At 37.6% G+C, this 22,504-nt stretch overlaps 1 protein-coding gene across 6 annotated transcripts in view; it reads left to right on the top strand.

Annotated features, from left to right (window-relative positions):
* The first annotated feature begins 785 nt into the window (after window positions 1-785).
* Window positions 786-22,504, top strand: part of SPART (spartin) — a 41,281-nt gene continuing 19,562 nt past the window's right edge. For 2 of the 6 annotated variants that reach the window (XM_067713324.1, XM_067713329.1), the window contains exons 1-5: window positions 787-966; window positions 11,494-12,305; window positions 15,994-16,191; window positions 18,445-18,600; window positions 21,063-21,186. In XM_067713324.1, the coding sequence (XP_067569425.1) occupies window positions 11,496-12,305; window positions 15,994-16,191; window positions 18,445-18,600; window positions 21,063-21,186 (1,288 nt within the window). In that variant the 5' untranslated portion in view covers window positions 787-966; window positions 11,494-11,495. Of the gene's footprint in view, window positions 967-1,182; window positions 1,323-1,753; window positions 1,886-5,984; window positions 6,136-11,493; window positions 12,306-15,993; window positions 16,192-18,444; window positions 18,601-21,062; window positions 21,187-22,504 lie in introns of those variants that run through there. The other 4 variants (XM_067713328.1, XM_067713325.1, XM_067713326.1 and 1 more) reach the window with 4 other exon arrangements.

A 22,504-nucleotide genomic window follows, 5' to 3' on the forward strand; every position in this document is an offset into this window, starting at 1 on the left:
CAGGTCTATTCAAGAGTATAAAATCTGACATCTTTTGACTGAAGAAAAACATACAACCTAAAAGTTTCAAGATTAAGTTTTATTCAGGGCTCTTACTAAGGACAGTTGCCTGGGACACAGCCTCTCAGATAACTCTGAGGAACTGCTCTGAAGAGATAAGGGAGGAACCAGGATATGTAGGAGTTCTGTGGGGCTTTCTGGTTTTGGTTTTGTTTGTTTTTTTTTTTTTTTTTTTTTTGCTTTAAAAATGTGGTAGAACATCAAAAGATTACCGCTAATCACAAAGAACAGACGTCTAAAGTTCATGATCTTAGTGCTTCTCTCTATATGGGAAGATGCAAGAGTCTGGGCTCATTATTCCATAGATATGCATCTTTACTATCTAGGGCCAGTATCCAAAGCAGAGACCGCTTTCGATTTTTCTCCATCCTAAACTCCCCTCAGGGCTTATGGGCGGGGGCAGGGGCTGTTGCTTTGGCTTGATCCTTGTAGGACCGGAAAAGCAGGTAGCATTCCCTGTCCACACAGCTATGCTATCTTACTAATTTTAAAGAACTTCTGAAGAAAAGTAGAGTATGTTTACTCTGATCTTCCCCTGTTAGCTTTCCATAATCATAAATGGTATCGGCACACTTACTATTTAACCTTAGGAATCAGGAATTTAACATTTTTTGCCGTGCTGCTACAGACTTCTGGCGCACACGGCTCCCCCTAGCCGTCAGAGCGCTCACGGCCCACCGCTCTCGCCCACTCCCCCCAGCCGCCTGGGGTCCGCGGAGAGCAAGAGACTGCGCAAGCGCGGGGCCGTCGACGTGGCCGGGAGACCATGGTTGGGGGTCCGCGCTGAGCCGCTGGCTCAAGTGGTTGTCTCCGGGCCTTCCGCCCTCCAGCCTTTTCTCGCCCTAGAGTTTTACGGGACTCAGGGGTTCGAAGTGGACTGACGTCTCCACAGAGACCATTGAGAAGGTCAGAGTGGACAGAATTTAGGCTGGGCAGGCGGGGACGAGTCCCCCGGGCAAAAGCCCGAGTGGGCCTCCCGTGAAAGCCGAGTTGCGCGGGCTGCGCGCTCGCGCTCGGGTCACGCGGGAGCCGGGCTGGCGGGCCGGGCGGCGCGGCAGCGTGACGTGGCGCGCGGCTGCGGAGGCTTTGTCAGTTCCGGCGTGCGGGCGCCAGTGTGCGGGGCGCAGGAAACCGCGGAACGGCGGGCTGGTCCCGGCTGAGCGCTCGGCGGCGGCTGCGCCGCGTCTGAGGGAGCGGGCGCTGGGCTGCGGCCGGGGAGCTCTTCGGCCGGTGCCGAAGCGCCCGAGGTCTGGAAGGCACAGGTGGGTCTGCGGCCGGCGGGAGGGACGCCCCTGCGCGGGCCCCCAAGGCGGGCGGGTTTGTGCGAGCGTCCCGAGCCCGCGGGCTGGCCGGGCGAGAAGGCCGCGGCCCCGAATCCAAGTCTGGGAGATGAAACTTTCCGGGAAGGGAGCAATTTTGGGAGAGAATAGTCTGAGAAGTTGTTCTTAGTTAGCCCCCATCGCATAGGTTTATGGAACCTTCGCACTCCCTACTTCCTCTCCTCTATTTACTGTTTTGTCGCAGAGCGCCGCCTTTCTCGCTTCGGTCGCAGCCCTCCCGACGCATCTCTATTGATCAGTTTTTGCTGCCCCACCCCCGGTGTTTATGTTGGCTCTGAGAATCTATTATTCACCCTCACCCAGCGCTTACAGCTTCGTGAAAGTTCGATAGTCTTTCTTTCCACAAAGGTCAACATTAGGAACGGATAGCTCGCGATTTTACTCCTTCGAATACGATTGTTCATGTTTATTAGGGATTGAGCACTGCAGCAGGTCCCTCCGACTTCATTTCTGTGTCTGGAAGAAGTTTCTCTTGGAATGCGCAGGTTCGTGACACGGCATTATTGCGTTCCCGTAGGCCTGGCACAGTTCTGCAGTCTCTAATTGTAATGAATTGCTTTACTCTGACTCTTGAGAATGCTCGAGATTTGCCTTAGTGTATTGTAATTTAACGGATTTGCCTTCAAGATTGTTGTTGCCTGTGAAATTACGTTGCCTTAAATATATAGGGATTCAGCAGTTTTCTTTGAAATTTCCAAAAGCAAGTCAAAAAAAGGTAATATAAGAAAGCCCCCCCATTATAAATGGAACTATTTTTTTATTCGCTCTCGTTCACATTAAAGGACCTCATTTGGTGACTTTATATGAAACGTGTTTGAAATAGGAAGCTTTTATGTGTGTCGTCTCTTAACCTGTGGGGCTTTCTGAAACGTCATTGTGTGTAGTTCCTCTAGCAAGCCAGAGTAGGGTGGGATGCTACAGGAGGCAGTTACAGACAGGTCTTTGGAAGAAATTCCCGCTCCTTCTTTTTTTGTTTTGTTTTGTAAAGGGCCAGATGGGCGGGCATTAGAGCAACTTCTGATGCTCTTCTAGGGAGATGAGTAGCTGTATTATTAAAGACTACTAGTGATGTTGACCGTTAACATGATTGTTATTACTTTCAGTGTTTATGGGATTGAACTAAGTCCAAGGGTTTGGTTCAGAATTTAACCTTTGCTCCTCAGTATTTTTTTTAAAGCGCGCGCGCACACACGGTTATATTTGAAACAAATATATTTTACTTCTTTTATTAGAACGTTTAAAAAATAACTTAAATGTGCCATTGGTATCTGGAGACAGCTTTTGGTTGTGATTGAAGATAGTTATAGTGGTGTAGGTAGTTTTATTTAATACTTCAGATTGACATTTCAAAGACTTTTTCTGTCCCCAACTTTCAAAATTCAAGCGTCAAATCATGTAATAATAGCTTTTATCTTTTCAAGACACTTGATAAACACTTAAATATGGTTAAGGATATGATAGACATTGTTTTTTTCTAAAGTCACCATCGTATAGTCCTATTCCAGTGAAATGCATTTTCTCCGAGGCTACTGATAATAAAGCAAATCCCAGAACAACGACAAAATAAAAATATAATATTTTAGTACAGACTTTTTTCTTTCTGTGTTGAGATTCCCAACTGCATTTCACGGGAAAGATACACAGGCTCTTCTCCCTGCTAAATTTTTTTCTCTTCAGAGTAGAGATGCCCAGCAAGGAAGGCTGTTCAGCAGCAGCTGACCCATGGAATCACACACCCCCACCCCCATGCACACACGTGTGTGCACACACATGCCTGCCTTCCCTTTGAATAGCTCTCCCATTTCCTTCAGTGACACATTATTTAGGAAATCTTTCAGCACACTATGTGAAATAAGCTTTGAAATAAAGATATATGCAAGGTCATACTGCTTCTACCTAGGGTTCCTTTATTGTGCCTTCTTTCTGCCTTTAAATGTTATCTGTTTTTTTAAGGCTTAAAAGGTAAGTCTACCATGAAGCACTCCAAGTACCTTTCACACCTCCCTTACTCTGCTAACTTGTAAGCATAGCAGGAGGTTTAGCTTTGGAATCAGACATTTCATTTCATTTTCTTGACAAATATCTATTGAGCCTGTCTCTTTGAATCTGTCTCTTCCATTTACTAGTTCATTTACTAGTTCTTGAGCAAGCTGCTCAATATTTGTAAAAGATTTTCTAAATCAGATCAAACCTCCAAGGATATGAGGAGTAAATGGAGCGTAGAACAGTGCCAAGCACATCCAAAGAGCTTAATAAGAGGTAGTGAATTACGGTGCTTCTAAGCGCCACAGACCATGTTTATTTTGTGTTTGCAATATAATAGTGAGTGGCTTTAGAACAGTGTTTTTAATTTGCTTGCGAACCCCCAAAATAATTTTTGTAAAACTATCCCCCTTGCACACGATAGGTTGTTTTATAATGTTTTACATCATACTTTCAGGTAGTTGGAAAGGACGCAGTTTCCCACGTGGTATAGATACTGACATTTCAATATAAAATTGATACATCACTCAACTGTATCTCAAGGAGTATCACATTGCACTTTTATAGCCATCACCATCAGTTTTAAAAATACATGGTTTTTTTTTTTTTCCAGTACGCGGGCCTCTCACTGATGTGGCCTATCCCGTTGCGGAGCACAGGCTCCGGGTGCGCAGGCTCAGCGGCCATGGCTCACGGGCCCAGCCGCTCCGCGGCATGTGGGATCTTCCCAGACCAGGGCACGAACCCGTGTCCCCTGCATCGGCAGGTGGACTCTCAACCACTGCGCCACCAGGGAAGCCCAATACGTGGTATTTTACACAGTTCCTTTTTCTTGAAATTGTACTTTGATTTTTACCCACCCCCACTGGATATTATCTTAATGTAATTTATTTATGCCTGACAGCTTTTTATTCTGTCATACATGTCTTTAATAAAAATATTTGTGTAAGTTGAAACTAAGTTTTAAAAATTTCCTTTAACTGTAACTCTAGGAGTTATTTTTCTTCTGGATTGAATTATTGCAAGTAGTAATAGTTGGTCAGAACAGTGTAATACCTGATGGATTTTGACAAAGAATAAATATGAAAAATGGAAGTTTAGTGGAAATTTATATCTTAACGAGATTGATAGTTGGAGTGGTGCCTCAGTTGAAATGGACACCTCTGACTTTTTTGGGCTGTTTCATAGTACCATGCCTTTCCATTCTGGGGAATACACCATAGTAAAAATAGGAATGAGTGAGAGGTATTTTTGGTAAAGTTTTGTAAAGTGGGAAGATTGAAAGGAGCTTGGAAGAGGAAAAACAACAGTATGATAGCTGAACTGCAGGCATATTCCCAGGGAGGTCAGTTTTAGTGAGGAGTACTAAATGGAAGTACAGGGATCTGCAAGCCTTTTTCTTAGGATTATATATGTTGTTGCAACATGTTCCTTGACAAATCTTCACGTGCCCTAGGGGTACACATTCCCTAATTTAAAGACCATTTGAGCAGTGGTTATCAACGGGGGATGATTTTGCTGCCAGGGTACATTTGGCAATGTCTGGACACATTTTTGATCTGTCACATGGCGGGTGGAGGGTGTGCTGCTTCTGGCAGCTAGTAGATAGAGATCAGAGTGTGACTAAACATCCTACAGTGATCAGGACAGCCTCCCATAACAAAGAATTTTCCAGCCCAAAATGTCAATCAAACCGAGGTTGAGAAGCCCTGGTTTAGAGGATTAGTTTTGGAATCAGACTATTTAACTCTATAACCTAGGGCAGTGGGTTAGTAAACTTTTTTTGTAAAGTGCCAGACAGTAGATAGTAAAATATTTTAGGCTTGTGGGACACATATGATCTCTGTTGCATATCCTTGTTTTTATAATCCTTTAAAAATGTGAATATAATTATTAGCTCCAAGGTCTTTCAGGAACATGTGATCTAAGGCAGTTACTGCCTTCAAACCTCAATTTTTTTCCCTCTGCAAAGTACTAGTGATAGTAACAATGCCTCAGGAGTTGTTTGTAAGGATTAAATTAGATAAACATCTAGCATAGTCTCCAGCACACATTAAACGCTCAATAAATTGTGCATTGGTGGTAGTGGTATCCTGTAGCAAGTAGCAAAAAAGTGGGTGCCAGGTCACAGTGTTGTTCAAGACCCTATTCAAATCAATTTGACAAACTTAAAATGCTGGTTAAATTCCCAGATCAGCTCACAAAAGCCTGTTTAACCTCTGCTGTCTTGCTTTCTGAACTCTGAGCCTCCTTGTACCCTAAGGGACGTGGAGTGCAGAATTCCTGTCCCCTGGTTTCTAAGGGAAGATCTACTGACATTCTATTCTAAAGACGGAATTCCAGGGAAAGGAAATTTGATTTTGATAGGGGATTCAAGGTAGGGCAAGTGAGGTCTGATTATGGTCAATTGTATATGATGTTTTCTAAATTGGAGACTGAATATATATATTCTCTCGACTACTATGAAGTCACTGCATGATAAAGCTAACCAATGGTTTGTTTCTTTTTCAGGTTAGAAAGTATGGTTAGGCCAGTTTTGGTGATGCCTTTATAATGTAAATTGTTGCAAAAACAGCCTTATTCTGTTATTATAATTTTTAATGAGATCACAGGAAGACAGTCTCTAAAACTGCAGTATCCACAGTAGGCACATGTGGGTATTGAGCGCTTGAGATGAAGGTACCTGGAATTGAGATCTGCTTCAAGCATAAAATACACACTAAGTTTCAAAGACTTAATGCCAAAAAATAAGGTAAACTATCTCATTAATAATTTGCATATTGGGTATATGTTGGAATAATATTTTGGCTGTATTTGGATAAATAAATAGCATCACTGAGATTTCTTTTTACTTTTTAAATGTGGCTGTTAGAATATTTTAAATTACATATGCAGTTAACATTATAATTCTGTTAGACAATCTGCTCTAAAGCTTCAGTTTACTTTTTAAAAATTAGTAATTAATTTTTTATCCTGTACATATTATTAAGAATTAGATATTTTTACAAGACTTGCAGTGAAAATCAGAGGTCCCACCCTCCCAGCCTCATCCCTTACTCCCAAAGGCAGCATGTTTCAATTTTCTTACCAATTCTTTTGGTCTTTCTGTCTAAATCTGTGAACAGGACGCTTATATTGCTACTTTATTTTATTTTTCAGTTTTAGGCATTGTCCATTAATTTCCTAGTAGGAAAGATGAAATTTCAGGTCTTCCATCCTGTACCACAGGCACAGAAACTTTCTATCCATCCATCTTCCCATCTTCTCAGTATGGTTGTATTATAATTTTGCTTGTATCAAGATTCATTATTTACATTATTATGACATTAATCAAAACTGAAACATGATATACATGATTACTTTTCTTTCTAGCTCAGCATCTTGTTTTCCCTGGAGTTAATAATTGTCTTGATTTTTATTTCCTTAGTTTACCATGTACTTATCACTGATTAAACCCTGAGTCCTCCCACAGTTATTTATTGGGTTGGCCAAAAGGTTAGTTTGGTTTTTTCAGTAAGATGGCTCTAGTAGCACTTAGTTGTCTTTAACTTCATTCAAAACAATTTTGTTAGATTGTATGTGACAGCTGCCATATCAGCATGCATTTTAAAAAAGACTTATCAAAATTGGTGAATTTTAATATTGAAGATGGGAGAAAAAAAGCAACATTTTTGGCATATTATGGTTATTACTTTAAGAAAGGTAAAAACGCAATGGAAACACACAAAAAGATTTGTGCAGTGTATGGAGAAGGTGCTGTGACTGATTGAACGTGTCAAAAGTGGTTTGCGAATTTTCGTGCTGGAGATTTCTCGCTGGACAACGCTCCACAGTCGGAGACCAGTTGAAGTTCATAACGATCAAATCGAGACATTAATGGAGAACAATCAACGTTATACCACGCAGGAGATAGCTGACATACTCAAAATATCCAAATCAAGCATTGAAAATCATTTGCACCAGCTTGGTTACGTTCATCATTTTGATGTTTGGGTTCCACATAAGTTAAGCGAAAAAAACCTCCTTGATCGTATTTCCGCATGAGATTCTCTACTTAAACGTAATGAAAACATTCCTTTTTAAAAAACAAATTGTGACAGGTGATGAAAAGTGGATACTGTACAATAATGTGGAAAGGAAGAGATCATGGGGCAGACAAAACGAACCACCACCACCCACACCAAAGGCTGGTCTTCATCCAAAGAAGGTGATGTTGTGTATATGGTGGGATTGGAAGGGAGCCCTCTATTATGAGCTCCTTCTGGAAAACCAAATGATTAATTCCAACAAGTACCGCTCCTAATTAGACCAACTGAAAGCAGCACTCGAAGAAAAGTGTCCAGAATTAGTCAACAGAAAACACATAATCTTCTATCAGGATAACACAAGACCGCATGTTTCTTTGATGACCAGGCAAAAACTGTCACAGCTTGGCTGGGAAGTTGTGATTCATCTACCATATTCACCAGACATTGCACCTTCGGATTTCCATTCATTTCTGTCTTTATCTCATAATGGAAAAAACTTCAGTTCCCTGGAAGACTCTAAAAGACACCTGGAACAGTTCTTTGCTCAAAAGGATAAAAAGTTTTGGGAAGATGTAATTACGAAGTTGCCTGAAAAATGGCAGAAGGTAGTGGAACAAAAGGGTGAATATGTTGTTCAATAAAGTTCTTGGTGAAAATGAAAAATGTGTGTTTTATTTTTACTTAAAAACCAGAGGCATTTTTTGGCCAACCTAATAGATCTCTTCTCAAAACTTAAGAACACATTAGGTATTCTATCAATTTCAGTTGCTTGAAGACATCTCTGGAGTTCTGTCTTCTACTCCAGTAAGAACTGGTTGCGCAATTGTCATCTGTGAACTGCTGTCATCAGACTTGTGATTCCTTTCATCAAACAGAGAATCCAAGAAAAAGAAGGCGTAATATCTGAGCAATCACTTGGCTGGGTTTGGAAGTTATTTTCACTCAGAGTCATGAATTAATTATACTATTTTCTTCTAACTTCTGTTGGGTTTAAGAAGTTCCTTAGCAATCTTATTTCTCTATTTATTTATTTATTTTTATGGATAAGCCCTTTTAAGATGGTACCTTTGAGCCTAATGTTCTGAAATTTCATGGTTGTGGGGTTTTTTTCATCCTTTGTTCATGGGTCTTTTTAATCTGGGATTTTGTGCTTTCCAGTTCTGGGAAATTCTTTGAATTGTTTCTTCAGCTCTTCCATCCCTGATATTTTTTTTAATCTATTCTCTATTTCTGGAAATTTTGTTATTCAGATGTCAGACCTTCTAGACTGAGTTCTCTCTAATTTTCTTGTCTGTTCTTTCCTATTTTTCATCTCTTTGTCTTTTTGCTCTGCTTTGCAGAAATTTTCTATAATTTTTAACCTTATATTCTCATCCCTCTACTGAGTTTTTCTTTCCAGCTATTTTGTATGCAATTTTTAAAAGCTCCTTTAGTTCTTTGTCCTTTTTTGTATGTGTATATCCTGTTTTTATTTCATGGATGCAGTATTTTCTTTTTCTTTATGTTGATACAAAGGTTTTTGGAAGTGTTCTTCTCCCTGCATATTATCCATTTCAACCAAATTGCATTGTTCTTATTTTTCTTTTCTTTCATATTAGATGTTTTCCTCACCAGTTTTCTGATTCTTAGCTCTCTGCTTATGTGTAAGATTGGGGCACTAAAATGTTAATTGGAGACTCTGGGGTAGAGCCTATCAACCATGGCTTCTCTGAAGAGTTAGTTGCTTGGACAGTTCCTGGGGGAACTCTCAGTGTCACTTTCTTTAGGTTTTTCCTCTTGGTGGTGGTCAGATTTCTCAGAGAAGACACTATAATCTTTTTTCTGGAGTGGTACCTATCTGCCTGAACTCTAAGACCCAAGTTGGGGAGAAAAGGTTGAAGGTCTCAGTATTCAGTATCTAATTTTTCATCGTCCTGCTTTTGATACTTACCCTTAATCATGTCTGATAGTTCCTATCCTGAGACATTTTATTTTATGCTCTTTTGAATTAAAATATCCAGTCTTCTTTCAGGGCTGAAGAGAAATAGTGTTTTGGGGTGCTTGGTATAGGAGAGATCTAAAGGTCTACTTTGTAAATTAGCTTTGAATCAGTCCTTTTTTCAGCTCTACCTCTACTCCCTCTTCCAGAGGAAGATTGAATCCCATCAGTTCCTGTGCCTTTCGGAGGTTCTGTGATGAGATATAAATGGGGCTGTTTCTCTGGTTTCCCGATTGACAGTGTAGGCTTCAGCTTTCTCAAATCTGTTTTGTGAGTTACTACTTGTCTTCCTCCTTTTTCAGAAACAAAGCCCTGTTGACTCTTCATCCTCCCTCTTTGTGAGTTACGGCTTTGTTATTTGTTTTATAAAAGGATATAATAAGGTGCAATATAGTGCACTAATCTTAATTAGATTTACAGATTTTTTTATGTATGTATACACCCATGTAATCACTCAGATCAAGATAGAGAGCATTTTCATACGCTGTAAGGTCCCCTCGTGTCCCTTCCAAGTCTATACCAACACCTGTAATCATTATTTTTGTTTCTATCATAATAGACTAGTTTTGCTTGTTCCTCAACTTTACCTGTAAAATCATATAGTATAGTATAGTAGTCTCAATATGAAGTCTTTTGTATGTGGCTTCTTTTGTGCAGTTGGTGAGATTCATCAGTGTTACAGGCATCAATTTAAAAAAAATCCTACGTATTACCGCATAATATAAATATGCCACTATTTATCCCTTCTCCTGTGGGTGGGCATTTGGGTTGTTTCGATTTTTTGGCTTTTGTGAATAAAGCTGCTGTGAATATGATTGTACATGTTTTTGGTGTGTATATTCATTCATTTCTCTTGGTTATATACCTCTAAACGGAATTGCTGGGTCATAGAGTGGGTGAATGTAGCTTTGGTAGAAATGCCAAATTTCCATAGTGGCTGTAGCATTTTTCACTTCCACCAGCAAAGTATATGAGAGTTCCAGCTGCCATCTTCTCTAACGCTCGTCAGTCTTCAGTTTCAGCTTCCTGATAAGTATATATAGCTGACCCTTGAACAACAGGGGATAAGGGGCACCAGTCCCCACACGATCAGCAGTCCCTCTGCTGCTGTCTCTGCCTCAAACACAAAGGAATAGATACATGACTCATCCAAGGGCAGGAAGCTGAAACAGTTTGGATAGAAGCAGGATGCAGACCCCAGTTCTTTTGATTCCATGTAATGTGATCTCTAATCAAACACACTTTCCCCCATACTTAGTTAATTTAAAGAGCTGTAAAATGAAAATACAGTACTGTATTTACTGAAAAAATCCTTGTATAAGTGGATCCCCTACTGTTCAAGGGTCAGCTGTAGTCATATTATGGATTTTAGTTTCATTTCCCTGAGGGGATCATGTGTTGAACACCTTTTCACATGTCATTTAAATATCCTCTTTTGTGAAGTACCTGTTCATGCCTTTTTCTCATTGAAAAGAATGCTTATGCTTTTTTCATAACCTTGTAAGTCATTTTAATGTAGTTTTGGGAGGGAACAGGGCTAACTGCATGTGAGTAACCTGCCGCCTTTAAGTGGAATTTGGGTACTTTAAAGCTTCACTCAGATCATTTTTTTTTCTCATTTCTGTCCTCTCCAATGTACGATTCAACCTCATTTTTAATTAGCTACTATAATCTGGAACTATAATGAATTTTAGAGTAAGACTTTTTTGTTCCGACCTTAAAGGTACAGGGAACTTTTATTTCTTGTAAGAAACTAGAACAAGAAAATTATTCAACAGATGTGTTCTGGCTTATTCTCTTATGTTTTTTAATTAAAAAGATATTTATCAGAAACTAACACCATTGTAAAACAGTTATACTCCAATAAAGATGTTAAAAAAAAAGATATTTAGGACCAAGAGTATTATTTATTTATCCATTCAACAAATACATATTGAGTGCTTTCTCTATTGTCAGATCTAATAATAGGCTTAGGGAATACATCAGTGAACAGTACAGACAAGCAAGGCTCCAATCCTCTGAAATATATTCGGGTAGGAGAAACTGATAATAAGTAAACAAAGAGCTAAATAAGGTAATTAAAGATGTATTTCCTGTTTTGCAGAAATGGAACAAGAGCCACAAGACGGAGAACCTGCTGAAATTAAGATCATCAAGGAAGCATACAAGAAGGCCTTTTTATTTGTTAATAAAGGACTGAATACAGATGAATTAGGTCAGAAAGAAGAAGCAAAGAACTACTATAAGCAAGGAATAGGGCACTTGCTCAGAGGAATCAGCATTTCATCAGCAGATCCCGAACACATAGGTCCTGGGTGGGAATCTGCTAGACAGATGCAACAGAAAATGAAAGAAACACTACAGAATGTACGTACCAGGTTGGAAATTCTAGAGAAGGGTCTTGCCACTTCTCTACGGAATGATCTTCAGGAGGTGCCCAAGTTATATCCAGAATTTCCACCTAAAGATATGTCCGAAAAGTCACTGGAGCCTCAGTCCTTTAATTCACCTCCTCAGCACAATGAAGTAAATGGAAACACTTCAACTACAAGTACAGAATCAGTTTCTACACATAGTACTTTTTCCTTACCATCTCAAAGTCATCCATCAGAAGCACCTCCTGCTTATACTCCTCAGGCTGCTGAGGGTCACTACACTGTATCCTATGGAACAGAATCTGGGGAGTTCTCATCAGTTGGGGAAAACTTTTATAGGAATCATTCTCAGCCACCTCCTCTTGAGACCTTAGGGCTAGATGCAGATGAGTTGATTTTGATACCAAATGGAGTACAGATTTTTTTTGTAAATCCTGCGGGGGAGGTTAGTGCACCTTCATATCCTGGGTACCTTCGAATCGTGAGGTTCTTGGATAATTCTCTTGATACAGTTCTAAACCGTCCTCCTGGGTTTCTTCAGGTAAGCCAAAGAAAAATGTAAACATAATTTGAAATATGTGTAGAATATATTATTTTTATTTGTAAATATTTATAATGTGTCCAAGACAGTAAGTGCAAAAAGATTATTATAAATTCTAGTTCCTTTTTAAATATATTTCATGAAATTTATGAGCCTTGAGCATCTATGTTTGTGTTTGATAGCCTTTCTTTTTTCTTTTCTTTAGATGTAAACTCTTGTTTTAGTACTGAATTTGTGGATACAGGACCTGAGGGAAATCAGAATATTCATCCTTAACTTGTAATTTTTTATCTGAAGAAGAAACGTAATAACTTTGATTTCAAAAGGGATTTATGTAACTCATGTGTGAATGTATAACTGTAAATTTCTATACATGTCAAGCCCCAGCTGAGGGGCTGAACTGGGCTAGATCCAGTGTCTGGAATAGTGGTTCTCAATTAGTAGGAATACCCGCCACCCCCAGTCACCCCATCATGGGATATTTTGGCAGTAGTTGGGGACATTTTTGGTCGTCACAACTGGGACTGGGGAGTGTGCTATTGCCACTGGCATATATGGTGGGTAGAGGCCAGGTGTACTGCTAAACATCTAAACAGGATCGCTCTCATCAATAAAAAAATTAACGGAAAATTTCAGTCATGCCAAGGTTGAGAAACCCTGGTCTACAAGTAGAGACTGTGACGATCATCTAAGATGCAGTTCTAACTTTCCAAGCACATAAATTTACCAGGATGCCCTTGGTCCAAGAACAAAGACTGGTGCTAAGTAAAAGTTGTTGTTAGGAAACTTGTGGAATTTGTAAGGTATTCTGAAGGTGATGGTCCAATATCAATCTGTTTTTAAAAGAGTGGACATTGACACAGGGAGATGGGGTTCTAGAAGTAAGGATTCAGTATACATTGGGTATAACAAAAGGGTTTGCATGTAAGGGAGATGACTATTTGAGCAAGGCAGGTGCTTTTATCCAGAGTCCAGATGATGTGGTTTAGTTACAGTACTAGTTATCCAGATTTATTTTCTCTCTTGGTATATTCTGTTTTCAGTTCTTATGCAGCTTATACATGGAGTCAACTTGAAGGTTGTTTAAAGATAGTTGGAGACTTACTAGGGATGTATGAAGGAGATATTTTGGGGCATTGTTGAAAGGAAAACTTCATTAATGGACAGGAAGAATAGTGTGAATCCCATAAGTTATTTTAAAAAAGAAGCCTTGAGGTTAAAAAGAGTAGACTTTTTGACTGGCATTGGGAGGGGGCTGATAAAAGATATAATACTTTCTGCTGATCTGGTAATAGAGTAAAAGTGGAATTTAAAAAACCTTTGGGGCCTGGGCTACTGGAGGTGCAGGGAATGAACATCAGAAACATTCTACTACATGTAGAATGAGCTCATGAGCTCAACCATTAAAGTGACTTGTTCTCTAGTAAAAATTTATTCTTTTAATTTTGTTTTTAACCTTTCCAACATCTCCTATTTTGAGTCCTAAATAAAACGTAAAATTGTACCCAAAGTTTGAGTCTTTTTAAGGGGCTCTCATTTACATGTATTTGGTTATTTGTAGCAGTGTCCTTAAAGAGAGTAACCAGGTGTTTACTGAATTTTTTTGTTCTAAAAAACAAACATTGAAACAGCTAAGTATTAGAAGTTAGATGTAATTTTTTTGTTGTTTTTTGTTTTTGTTTTTGTTTTTGTTTGCGGTACGCGGACCTTTCACTGTTGTGGCCTCTCCCGTTGCGGAGCACAGGCTCCGGATGGGCAGGCTCAGCGGCCATGGCTCACCGGCCCAGCCGCTCCGCGGCATATGGGATCTTCCCAGACCGGGGCACGAACCCGTGTGCCCTGCATCGGCAGGCGGACTCTCAACCACTGCGCCACCAGGGAAGCCCTAGATGTAATTTTTTATGCTGCAAAAAAATCACTATTGCTTTATTTAGGAAATTAGAAATTAATTTGGTTTTAAATAGGCAGACTAGAATTTTGTGGCTTCTAAAAACTATTTTTCTCTTGACTTTAGTTTTAATATACTTTTTAAACCTGTTAAATTTATAGTCAGTTCATAGGGAACTTGGACATGAGATTGCCCTCTGAAAGTGAAACTGGGAGAAGTCAGCCTATGGTGGATGAGCTCACCAATCTGTAATAATCTACCCTGAGAAAGGTCTATAAAGTTTTATTTGAGAAGATTAGAGGATACTCCATTTCAGTCAAGGTGACCAGAATTGTAGTTAATCTTAGAGAAATCATGGCATAGTAAAAGAAACCTTTCCCAATCTTTAGTCATTTAAGTATAACCATTATGATTTTTTTTGGTTAAATCCAGCACTTGTTATTCATATTTTTATTTAAATGTCTCATTTGTTAATTTTTTCCTAAACAATAACAACTGTGAAATTGAGGGAAAGATACCGTATTTTTCCCTAATACATTTTAAAATATGTTGCTACTCAACTTTAGTTTGTACATTACTTGAAGTCATTTTGTATTCCACAGATGGTTATATATCATACTTTGGAAAATACAGTAATCAGTTTTATTGTAACTTGTCTGAAGTTTGACTTTTATAAAAGTTGTAGAGTGGCTTTTGAGATGACTAAAAAAAGAGAGAATCCATTAAAAAAAAAAGAATTTGAAAATGTTTGTTAAGCACTTTGTAGGAAAGAGTCAGACTTGAGTGCTTGATCCCTGCACATTCGTATTCTGTTGGTCAGAGATGATGATAGTATACCAGGATTTTCCATCGTTTATATGAAATATTTAATCCCATTGACTCATGTTTATTGCACAGTATTTTGATAATCTATTGTTCTCCCAAGTTTCTTAATATTAGGAAGAGAGTGTCCTGGGTGAGGGGTGAAGTTATATTCTGGTCACTCAAAGAATAATGGAAATGAATAATTTGGGTATTCTGATTTAAACTTAGTTTCTTCTGAATTTAGAACTCTAGGAGGTGAGCTTAATTAAGTCTTATTGTGATAATCTGACGTCGCCAGATGACGTTGCAGGGCAGCTTTGTGCCATTTTGATTTAACTTCACAATAGATAGTGAACCCATAAATGTAACTTAATCTTCTTGCTCTGTCAGATCAGGTTGGGTTTAGTTAAAAGAAAATTCAACATTTTGAATGCTGGGTTTCTAATTAAAATAATTGTTTAGTTTCTCCCATGGCAGATAGCATGTGCTTAAACCCTAGCCCCACTTTTTGGTTGTTGACTCTGAGCAACTTAACCTCTCTGTGCCTCAGTTTTCTTGTAGTTAAAATGACAACACTAACCAAGATGATTAAATCAGTAAATACATTTGGAGTACTTGGAAACAGTTTGATTTTATTTTTTTCCACAAAGGGATGTCTAATTTGAATAATAAAGAAAATCTTAATTTACTTTGACCATTTATTTAAAGCTAGACTCATTATTGGTTAACAGTGGGCTGTTTAAGGGCACCAGTTTTAAGACTGTATAATTAGTGGAGCAATAACATTTTTAGCACAGTTCCTGTGAGTGTTTTGCAGGGAGATCAGACTAGCAAATGGCTGATTTTTATTGGGGGTTTGTCAATGCTAATGGTTCTAGAAAGCCTTGTAAAATGCATTTCAAACTTTAAAATGTGTGTTTGCTAGTATAACAATATTTAAAACCTCGGTGAAAACGTAGTTCTATTAATTGATTTGTTTTAAATTAACCTTTTCAGGTTTGTGACTGGTTGTATCCTCTAGTTCCTGATAGATCTCCAGTTCTTAAATGTACTATAGGAGCCTACATGTTTCCTGATACAATGTTACAAGCATCAGGATGCTTTGTGGGGGTCGTCTTGTCTTCTGAATTACCAGAAGATGATAGAGAACTCTTTGAGGATCTATTAAGACAAATGTCTGACCTTCGGCTCCAGGTAACTTGTGCGATCACCTTCAGGATGTAAACCTACGGTAACGTAAGCACTTCTGCTTTTAAAGAAACTGTAATAAGCTCTAATGTGATCAGAGTTAGGAAACTGAGAGTATATAATTTGCTTGCGTATTCACAAATACAAGTTGGGAATTGGCTGTAAATAGTGATTAAGATTGTGGTTTCTGGAGTCAGATTGCCTCTGTTTGAATTTGAACTCTTCTGCTTAATAGCTGTTTAACTCAAGCTGTTGATCTTCTCTATAGTTTAGTTTCTTTATCATAAAGTCAGGATAATGGTAACATCCACTTCATTGGGCTGTGATGAAGATTAAAAGTTAATACATTAAGGCACTTACATCAGTGCTAGCAAGTAGTAATGTTCTGTGAATATTTGCTTTTGTTATGAACACTGTCTTACTTCTCAGTTGGGAAAGTGGGCCAATGGGACTAAATGGTGAAGTGACGGTAATTTCAGCATTAGTATCTGGGTAATATTGGACATTTTAGGGGTATGACTTGAGGAACAGGTTTTGTTTGAGGGAATTGTCTTTGTTCTCATGATGAACGAAGGCAAAATGTGATTTAAAATACGGTTGGTCATCCTGTGAACTTGCCTTATTTAGCCCATTTCCTCTGCCCACATGCTGATCTGTTATAGGGAGTTGAAATAGAGTATAATGGAGATATTTTCTTTAAGTGTTCTTGCCCATCCTAATGTAGGACAAGAGGGGGAAAATATGTTTGTGAATACTGACAGTTATCTGAGGTTGAAGGAGATTGACAGCATGGTAGTGTAATCTTTTATTTTCTCTTTCAGTCAGCAGATACTTAGAATTCATTATTTAACCTGGTTCTATGTTAAATGATGGGGTGGGAAGAAAGAACAGAGGAGGCTATAAAGATACATATATAACAGCTCTTATTCTTGAGCACCTTACAGTCTGTTGAATAACCACAGTACAGTATGAGAGGTGATGGAAATGAAAGTGAAAGGAGGTCTGGGAGGATTTCACAAAATAGTTTCCTTTGAGTTCAGTCATGAAAGATTGGTTCCTTTTTTCTGAGGAAATAGAATACACTTTTAATCCATATTAAAATTTTTTAATCCAAATTAAAATTAAAATTTTAATCCATATTAAAAATTTAAGATCAGAGGTGGTGGGAGCAGATCACCAGCTAAGTGAAAGGTCGGAGAGTCATCTCAGCATTACGTTGTAAGAACTATATATGAGAATGACCTGGTGATCAACATGTTCTTAAATACTAGATATTTAAGCTGCGTTAACAAAACCCATGACCCCCATTCAGAAGTCTGTGTAGCCTCGATGTGCTTAGGAGAGGAGTTTACAAAAGCAGCAACATGGTCAAATGGATATGGGTTTAAGTCTAATAAGCTTTGCTGTTTACTAGCTGAATGAAGTGACATTCCTTAAGTATTCCAGACCTTTTATGGAGCTGTTTCTCCCTTTACCCCTACATTCATTTGGCCTGTATTACTGGACTCTAGGAAAGAAATTAAACTGACCTTTAGGTTATATATTTACTTCCTCTGTTCAGTTTTATTTTTTTGGTTGAATGTTATTTTTAGTTTTCTGTATTGTCCTAGAACTCCAACAGTAAACAAAAGCTGGTTACTAGCTATACTTTTGATTTGCCTTTACTCTTAAGCATTCATTCAGCAAAGTGTACGCAAGCAGATTATCTTTAGTGTTGAGTGCAAAAATGGAAAAACAAAATCAGCCTTCCAACAATGCAGAGTAGTTAAACTGGACATGAGGTTTGTTAATTGCCTTTATTTATTTATTTTTGAAATTTTGAATTTAATTTACTTTTTTATACATTAGGTTCTTATTAGTTATCCATTTTATACATATTAGTATATATATGTCAATCCCAATCTCCCAATTGTTAATTGCCTTTAAACTCATTTAGTCTTGTATGTGTTTTCTAAAACTTATAATTTATTGTTTAACTAAATTCAAATGTAGCTGCATCTGATTTAACGATCACTTGTACCAACTACTGCTATAAGTTTATCTCTTGTACTTTGTTTTTTTGAAATTTGCTTTAGGCCATATCCTGTGAGCCAAAGAACTCAAACGTTTGAGGTTTGGTGATGAGATAAAAGTATAGAGAAAAATTAGTAAAAGTAGTTGTAAAACACTGTCATTTGAATAGGTATATTATTGGAGCATGGTGTACTGTAGCTTAGAGGAAATTTGAATTTGAGCTAAGCTTAGGCCTTTACTCCCTAGGCCAACTGGGACCGGGCAGAAGGAGAAAATGAATTCCAAATCCCTGGAAGATCAAGATGCCCCTCTAACCAATTGAAGGAAGCCAGTGGCACTGAAGTGAGACAGTTGGACCCAGGCAGTAAGGATGTGCGTCATAAGGGAAAACGGGGGAAAAAGGTTAGTAGAGTAAGTGAAAGATCAACAAGGTATGAGTGTGTGTTCTATTCTAATGGTACCTTTCACCAGTTTAAATTATTTATAAGATCCCCATTTACTGAAGCAGAACAACTTGCAGATTCACAAAGTTATCACTGGTAAAATAATTATAATCAGCTTTAATATTTCCCTTTGTTATTTAAACTGTTTTAAAAGGTAATCTATGTTTGGGGGGATAGTTTTTTGCAACTATTTGAAAGATTTTTATAATTACGTTAATGATGTGTATGCTTTTTTGTTTTGTGTTATTCTCCACCTTCCTATATACACCAAGATCTTGGGGCTAGGTATGCTTTTCCTTACACTACCATTTGTATTCAGTTCCTTATTTCTTCATTAATAGTCAACAGAACAGAGAAAATGGGCTTTTAAAAAAATACACTTAGTAGTTTCTTCTTTCATTTCTTAGATTTTGTGATATGTTCCAAATGGTAAATTTGGATTAGAGTTTAGGAAATATTTATTGAGTGCTAGAAAGATGAGCATAGTGGGAAAAATTTTTAATTTCTTATCTCAAAATATTTCCCATCTAGTGGGGAGTACAGATTAGCAAAGAGATAATTTCTACCCAATGTGATCATTAGATGAAAGTACATAAGTTGTCTAGAACGCTAGGTTATACCTTCCACGTAGATGAGTGGTGTGGGAAGCAGTTAAGGAGGCTCCTCCTGGAAGGCACTATGGCTAAGATGAGTCCCGAAGGTGAAATAAGCAAACCTATGGTGAAAGAAAGTAACGCTGTGTGAGTATTGAATTGTAAACAGTTTCGTACTGTTCTTTGTTGTATTCCATATTATAAGTGCTCAGTAATTGTCTTTGGAATTAATGAACATCACATGAATATTCTACTTTTACTTGCCAACCGTCACTGTGGGTTATGTTGAGCATCTTAGACCAGCTTTATGAGGACATTGGGAGTCCAAAATGGAAGTTAGAACTTCATTTTTAAAAATTTAATTCCTTGGTTTAAAAAAAATCCAATTATATTAAAATATATATATACTTTTGGAAACCTTTACTCCCACCTTTGTCCCTGTCTACACCATTCCTCCTGCCACTGTCGGTAATTACTTTTATTAGGATCTTGTGTTTCTTTCCTGGGTTTTTTGAGGCAAATAAAAGCAAACAAAATCTGTAATTATTTCTCTCCCTTTCTTATACATAAGGGAACATCATATAGAGTGTCCTATATATATATATTTTTGATAATAAAGTCTGGGGTAAATAGAGAACTTCCTCAGTCTTTTTTACCTTATATTTCATTGTATGAATATATCATAGTTTCTTTAATCAGTCTCTTATTGAGGGGTGTTTGGTGTGATTGTTTGGTATTACAAGCAGTGCTTCAATGAATGACTTTGTAGAGCCATTGATGCATACATCTGCAGGTAATTCATCAAATAAATTCTTAGAGATGGGGTTACTGTGTCAACAGGTAAATGCATTTGTAATTCTGATAGATTTTGCTACATTGCCCTCCCTAAGGAGTATACTATTCAGCACTGCACCAGTAGCTGTTGGAGCATACCTGTCTCCCCACAGCCTGCTCAACAGAGTAGGTGGTCTATTTTTTGGCAATCCGATGATGAGAGAAATATATTGGAATATATTAATTTGCATCGATTTTATTATGAGTGAGTTGAGCAAATGCATAAGGGTAACTTGAATTTTGTTTTCTGTGTGATGTCTAGTTATGTTCTTTGTCCCTTTTTATTACTGGGTTGTTAGTCCTTTTCTTCACAATTTCTAGGAGCTCTTTGTATATTAGGGACATTGGCACATTGTCAAAGATAGAAGTTGCAAATTATAATGAGGTCTGAGTTAGCCTACTCCTGAGTTTTTAGAATGAAAACAAATTTAGCTTTGAGATTTTGAATGTTGGCCCTAGCTGTTAAATTAGCAAAGTACAAGTATTTCTGTTTCCCATTTCCATTCAAATGGAATGGTAGATTCTGTGTTTATATACTTTTATTTACTTTTACTTGATTTCTGTCAAAACCAGTTTATTTGGATACATTCTTCCTTACTGACTGAGTCATTTAACAGAAATCTTTTAACCTTACTGAGTACTGTATGCATACATACCAATACCTAGGGGATGATAGCTCTATGAAGGAACTCAGAGTGGTCAAAGAAAGAAAAAAATTAATCAATTTAAATATAATTTGATAAATGCTGTATTGGAGGTATGTTGGTATTTAAATCTTACTTACCAATGGTACCTAACATAAGACCAGAACAGTTTTCACCTTCACGGTGGTTATGGTATTGCACTTTATGTAATAAAATGTACTTATAACTAGGTTGCCTGGAAATATTTTCATTAATTAGTATTTGTTGGCTTAATATTTTATTACAAAATGCTTATGATTTTTCCTCCTCTTAGTATTTATTTAACATTTTGAAATATTTTTACTGTTCAGACGAAAGGTACTTCAAGTGAAGAAGTTAATCTGAGTCACATTGTACCTTATGAGCCAGTTTCAGAAGAAAAAGCAAAGGAATTACCTGAATGGAGTGAGAAAGTGGCTCAAAACATTTTGTCAGGTATTATAGTAATGCTAACTTTTTTGCCTGCATAATGTGAAACCTTTGAATCCCATTAGAGAATACTTGGAAAGATACTATTTTATGTTTTGGTTTTAAATGATCAGTTTATAAATATTTAAAAATAGAAGGAACTAGTCTCTTTGAATGTCACATATTGTCATATTGGTGTAAGTTCTTCTTGGTATATTATTCTCTGTTTTACTCTTGGGAAAATTGGTAGTGGAAAGCTTCAAGAATCTCCAAACTTTCAGAATAGCTGTGAACATAAAATTAGTTATTTTCCTTTCCCCTTTGAAATTCCCCCTTAATCTTTTTTTCTCCCCTCTCCTTCCTCCTTCTCCACCAAAAAAATGACATTCATCCGTCTTTGGAAGCAAAGTAGCACTCGCCTAACTTTATGGCAATACAGGCATGAGGAGACCTGAGAATTATAGCCAAGCTGTTTGGGAAGTAGACCCTACTGTTTAATTATGGATAGAAAGGGCTTCAGATCATTTATTTTAAAAACAAAATAATCATTACTGACACATGTGTTTATACTTTAATTGGTTAACAATTTAACTGTAGTAGCTCTCAGATTGAGACCTTATATTTTGTTTTTTAAAAAACATTGCCAGTCATTATTATTCAGTAAGTCAAATTCATGACCCAGTAAGGGGATCTTGACTAGTTATTTAATAGACTATCAATATAGGTTTCCATCTCTGGTTTATAGGTTTAAACTCATTAAAATAATGGAGGTGTCTAAAGCAAAGGAAATCTTTAACATGAAAAACCAACAAACTAAAATAAGTGAAAAATGATTAAGTAGCTAGGAGCAAACAGAATATTTTGCCCAATGTCAAAGAGCTGCTTGAGACAAGTAGAAAAGATAAAGCCAAATTTTCAAATATATGTGTAACAGTTAAAATTTATCCTTGAAAGAGATTTTTAAAGAAGTTGTAAAGGGACTTCCCTGGTGGTCCAGTGGTTAAGACTTTGCCTTCCAATGCAGGGGGTGCAAGTTCAGTCCCTGGTTGGAGAGCAAAGATCCCACATGGCTCCCGGCCAAAAAAAAGCAAAATGTAAAACAGAAGCAATATTGTAACAAATTCAATAAAGACTTTAAAAATGGTGCACATCAAAAAAACAAAAGTTGTAAAGAAAAACCTTCACTCTTACTACCTTGCACCCTAACTTTACAGGCTGCTAAGTTGTTAATTAGGTCAGTGTTCAGAAAATTAGCCCTTATCCACACATATGTAGATAACTAAATTCAAAGGTAATTAAGTTTTTGAGTTTATACTGCTATAAGACTGTATAGTATCCATGTGTA

The sequence above is a fragment of the Pseudorca crassidens genome, chromosome 18 (genome assembly GCF_039906515.1).
Source record: "Pseudorca crassidens isolate mPseCra1 chromosome 18, mPseCra1.hap1, whole genome shotgun sequence".
Lineage (NCBI taxonomy): Eukaryota > Metazoa > Chordata > Mammalia > Artiodactyla > Delphinidae > Pseudorca > Pseudorca crassidens.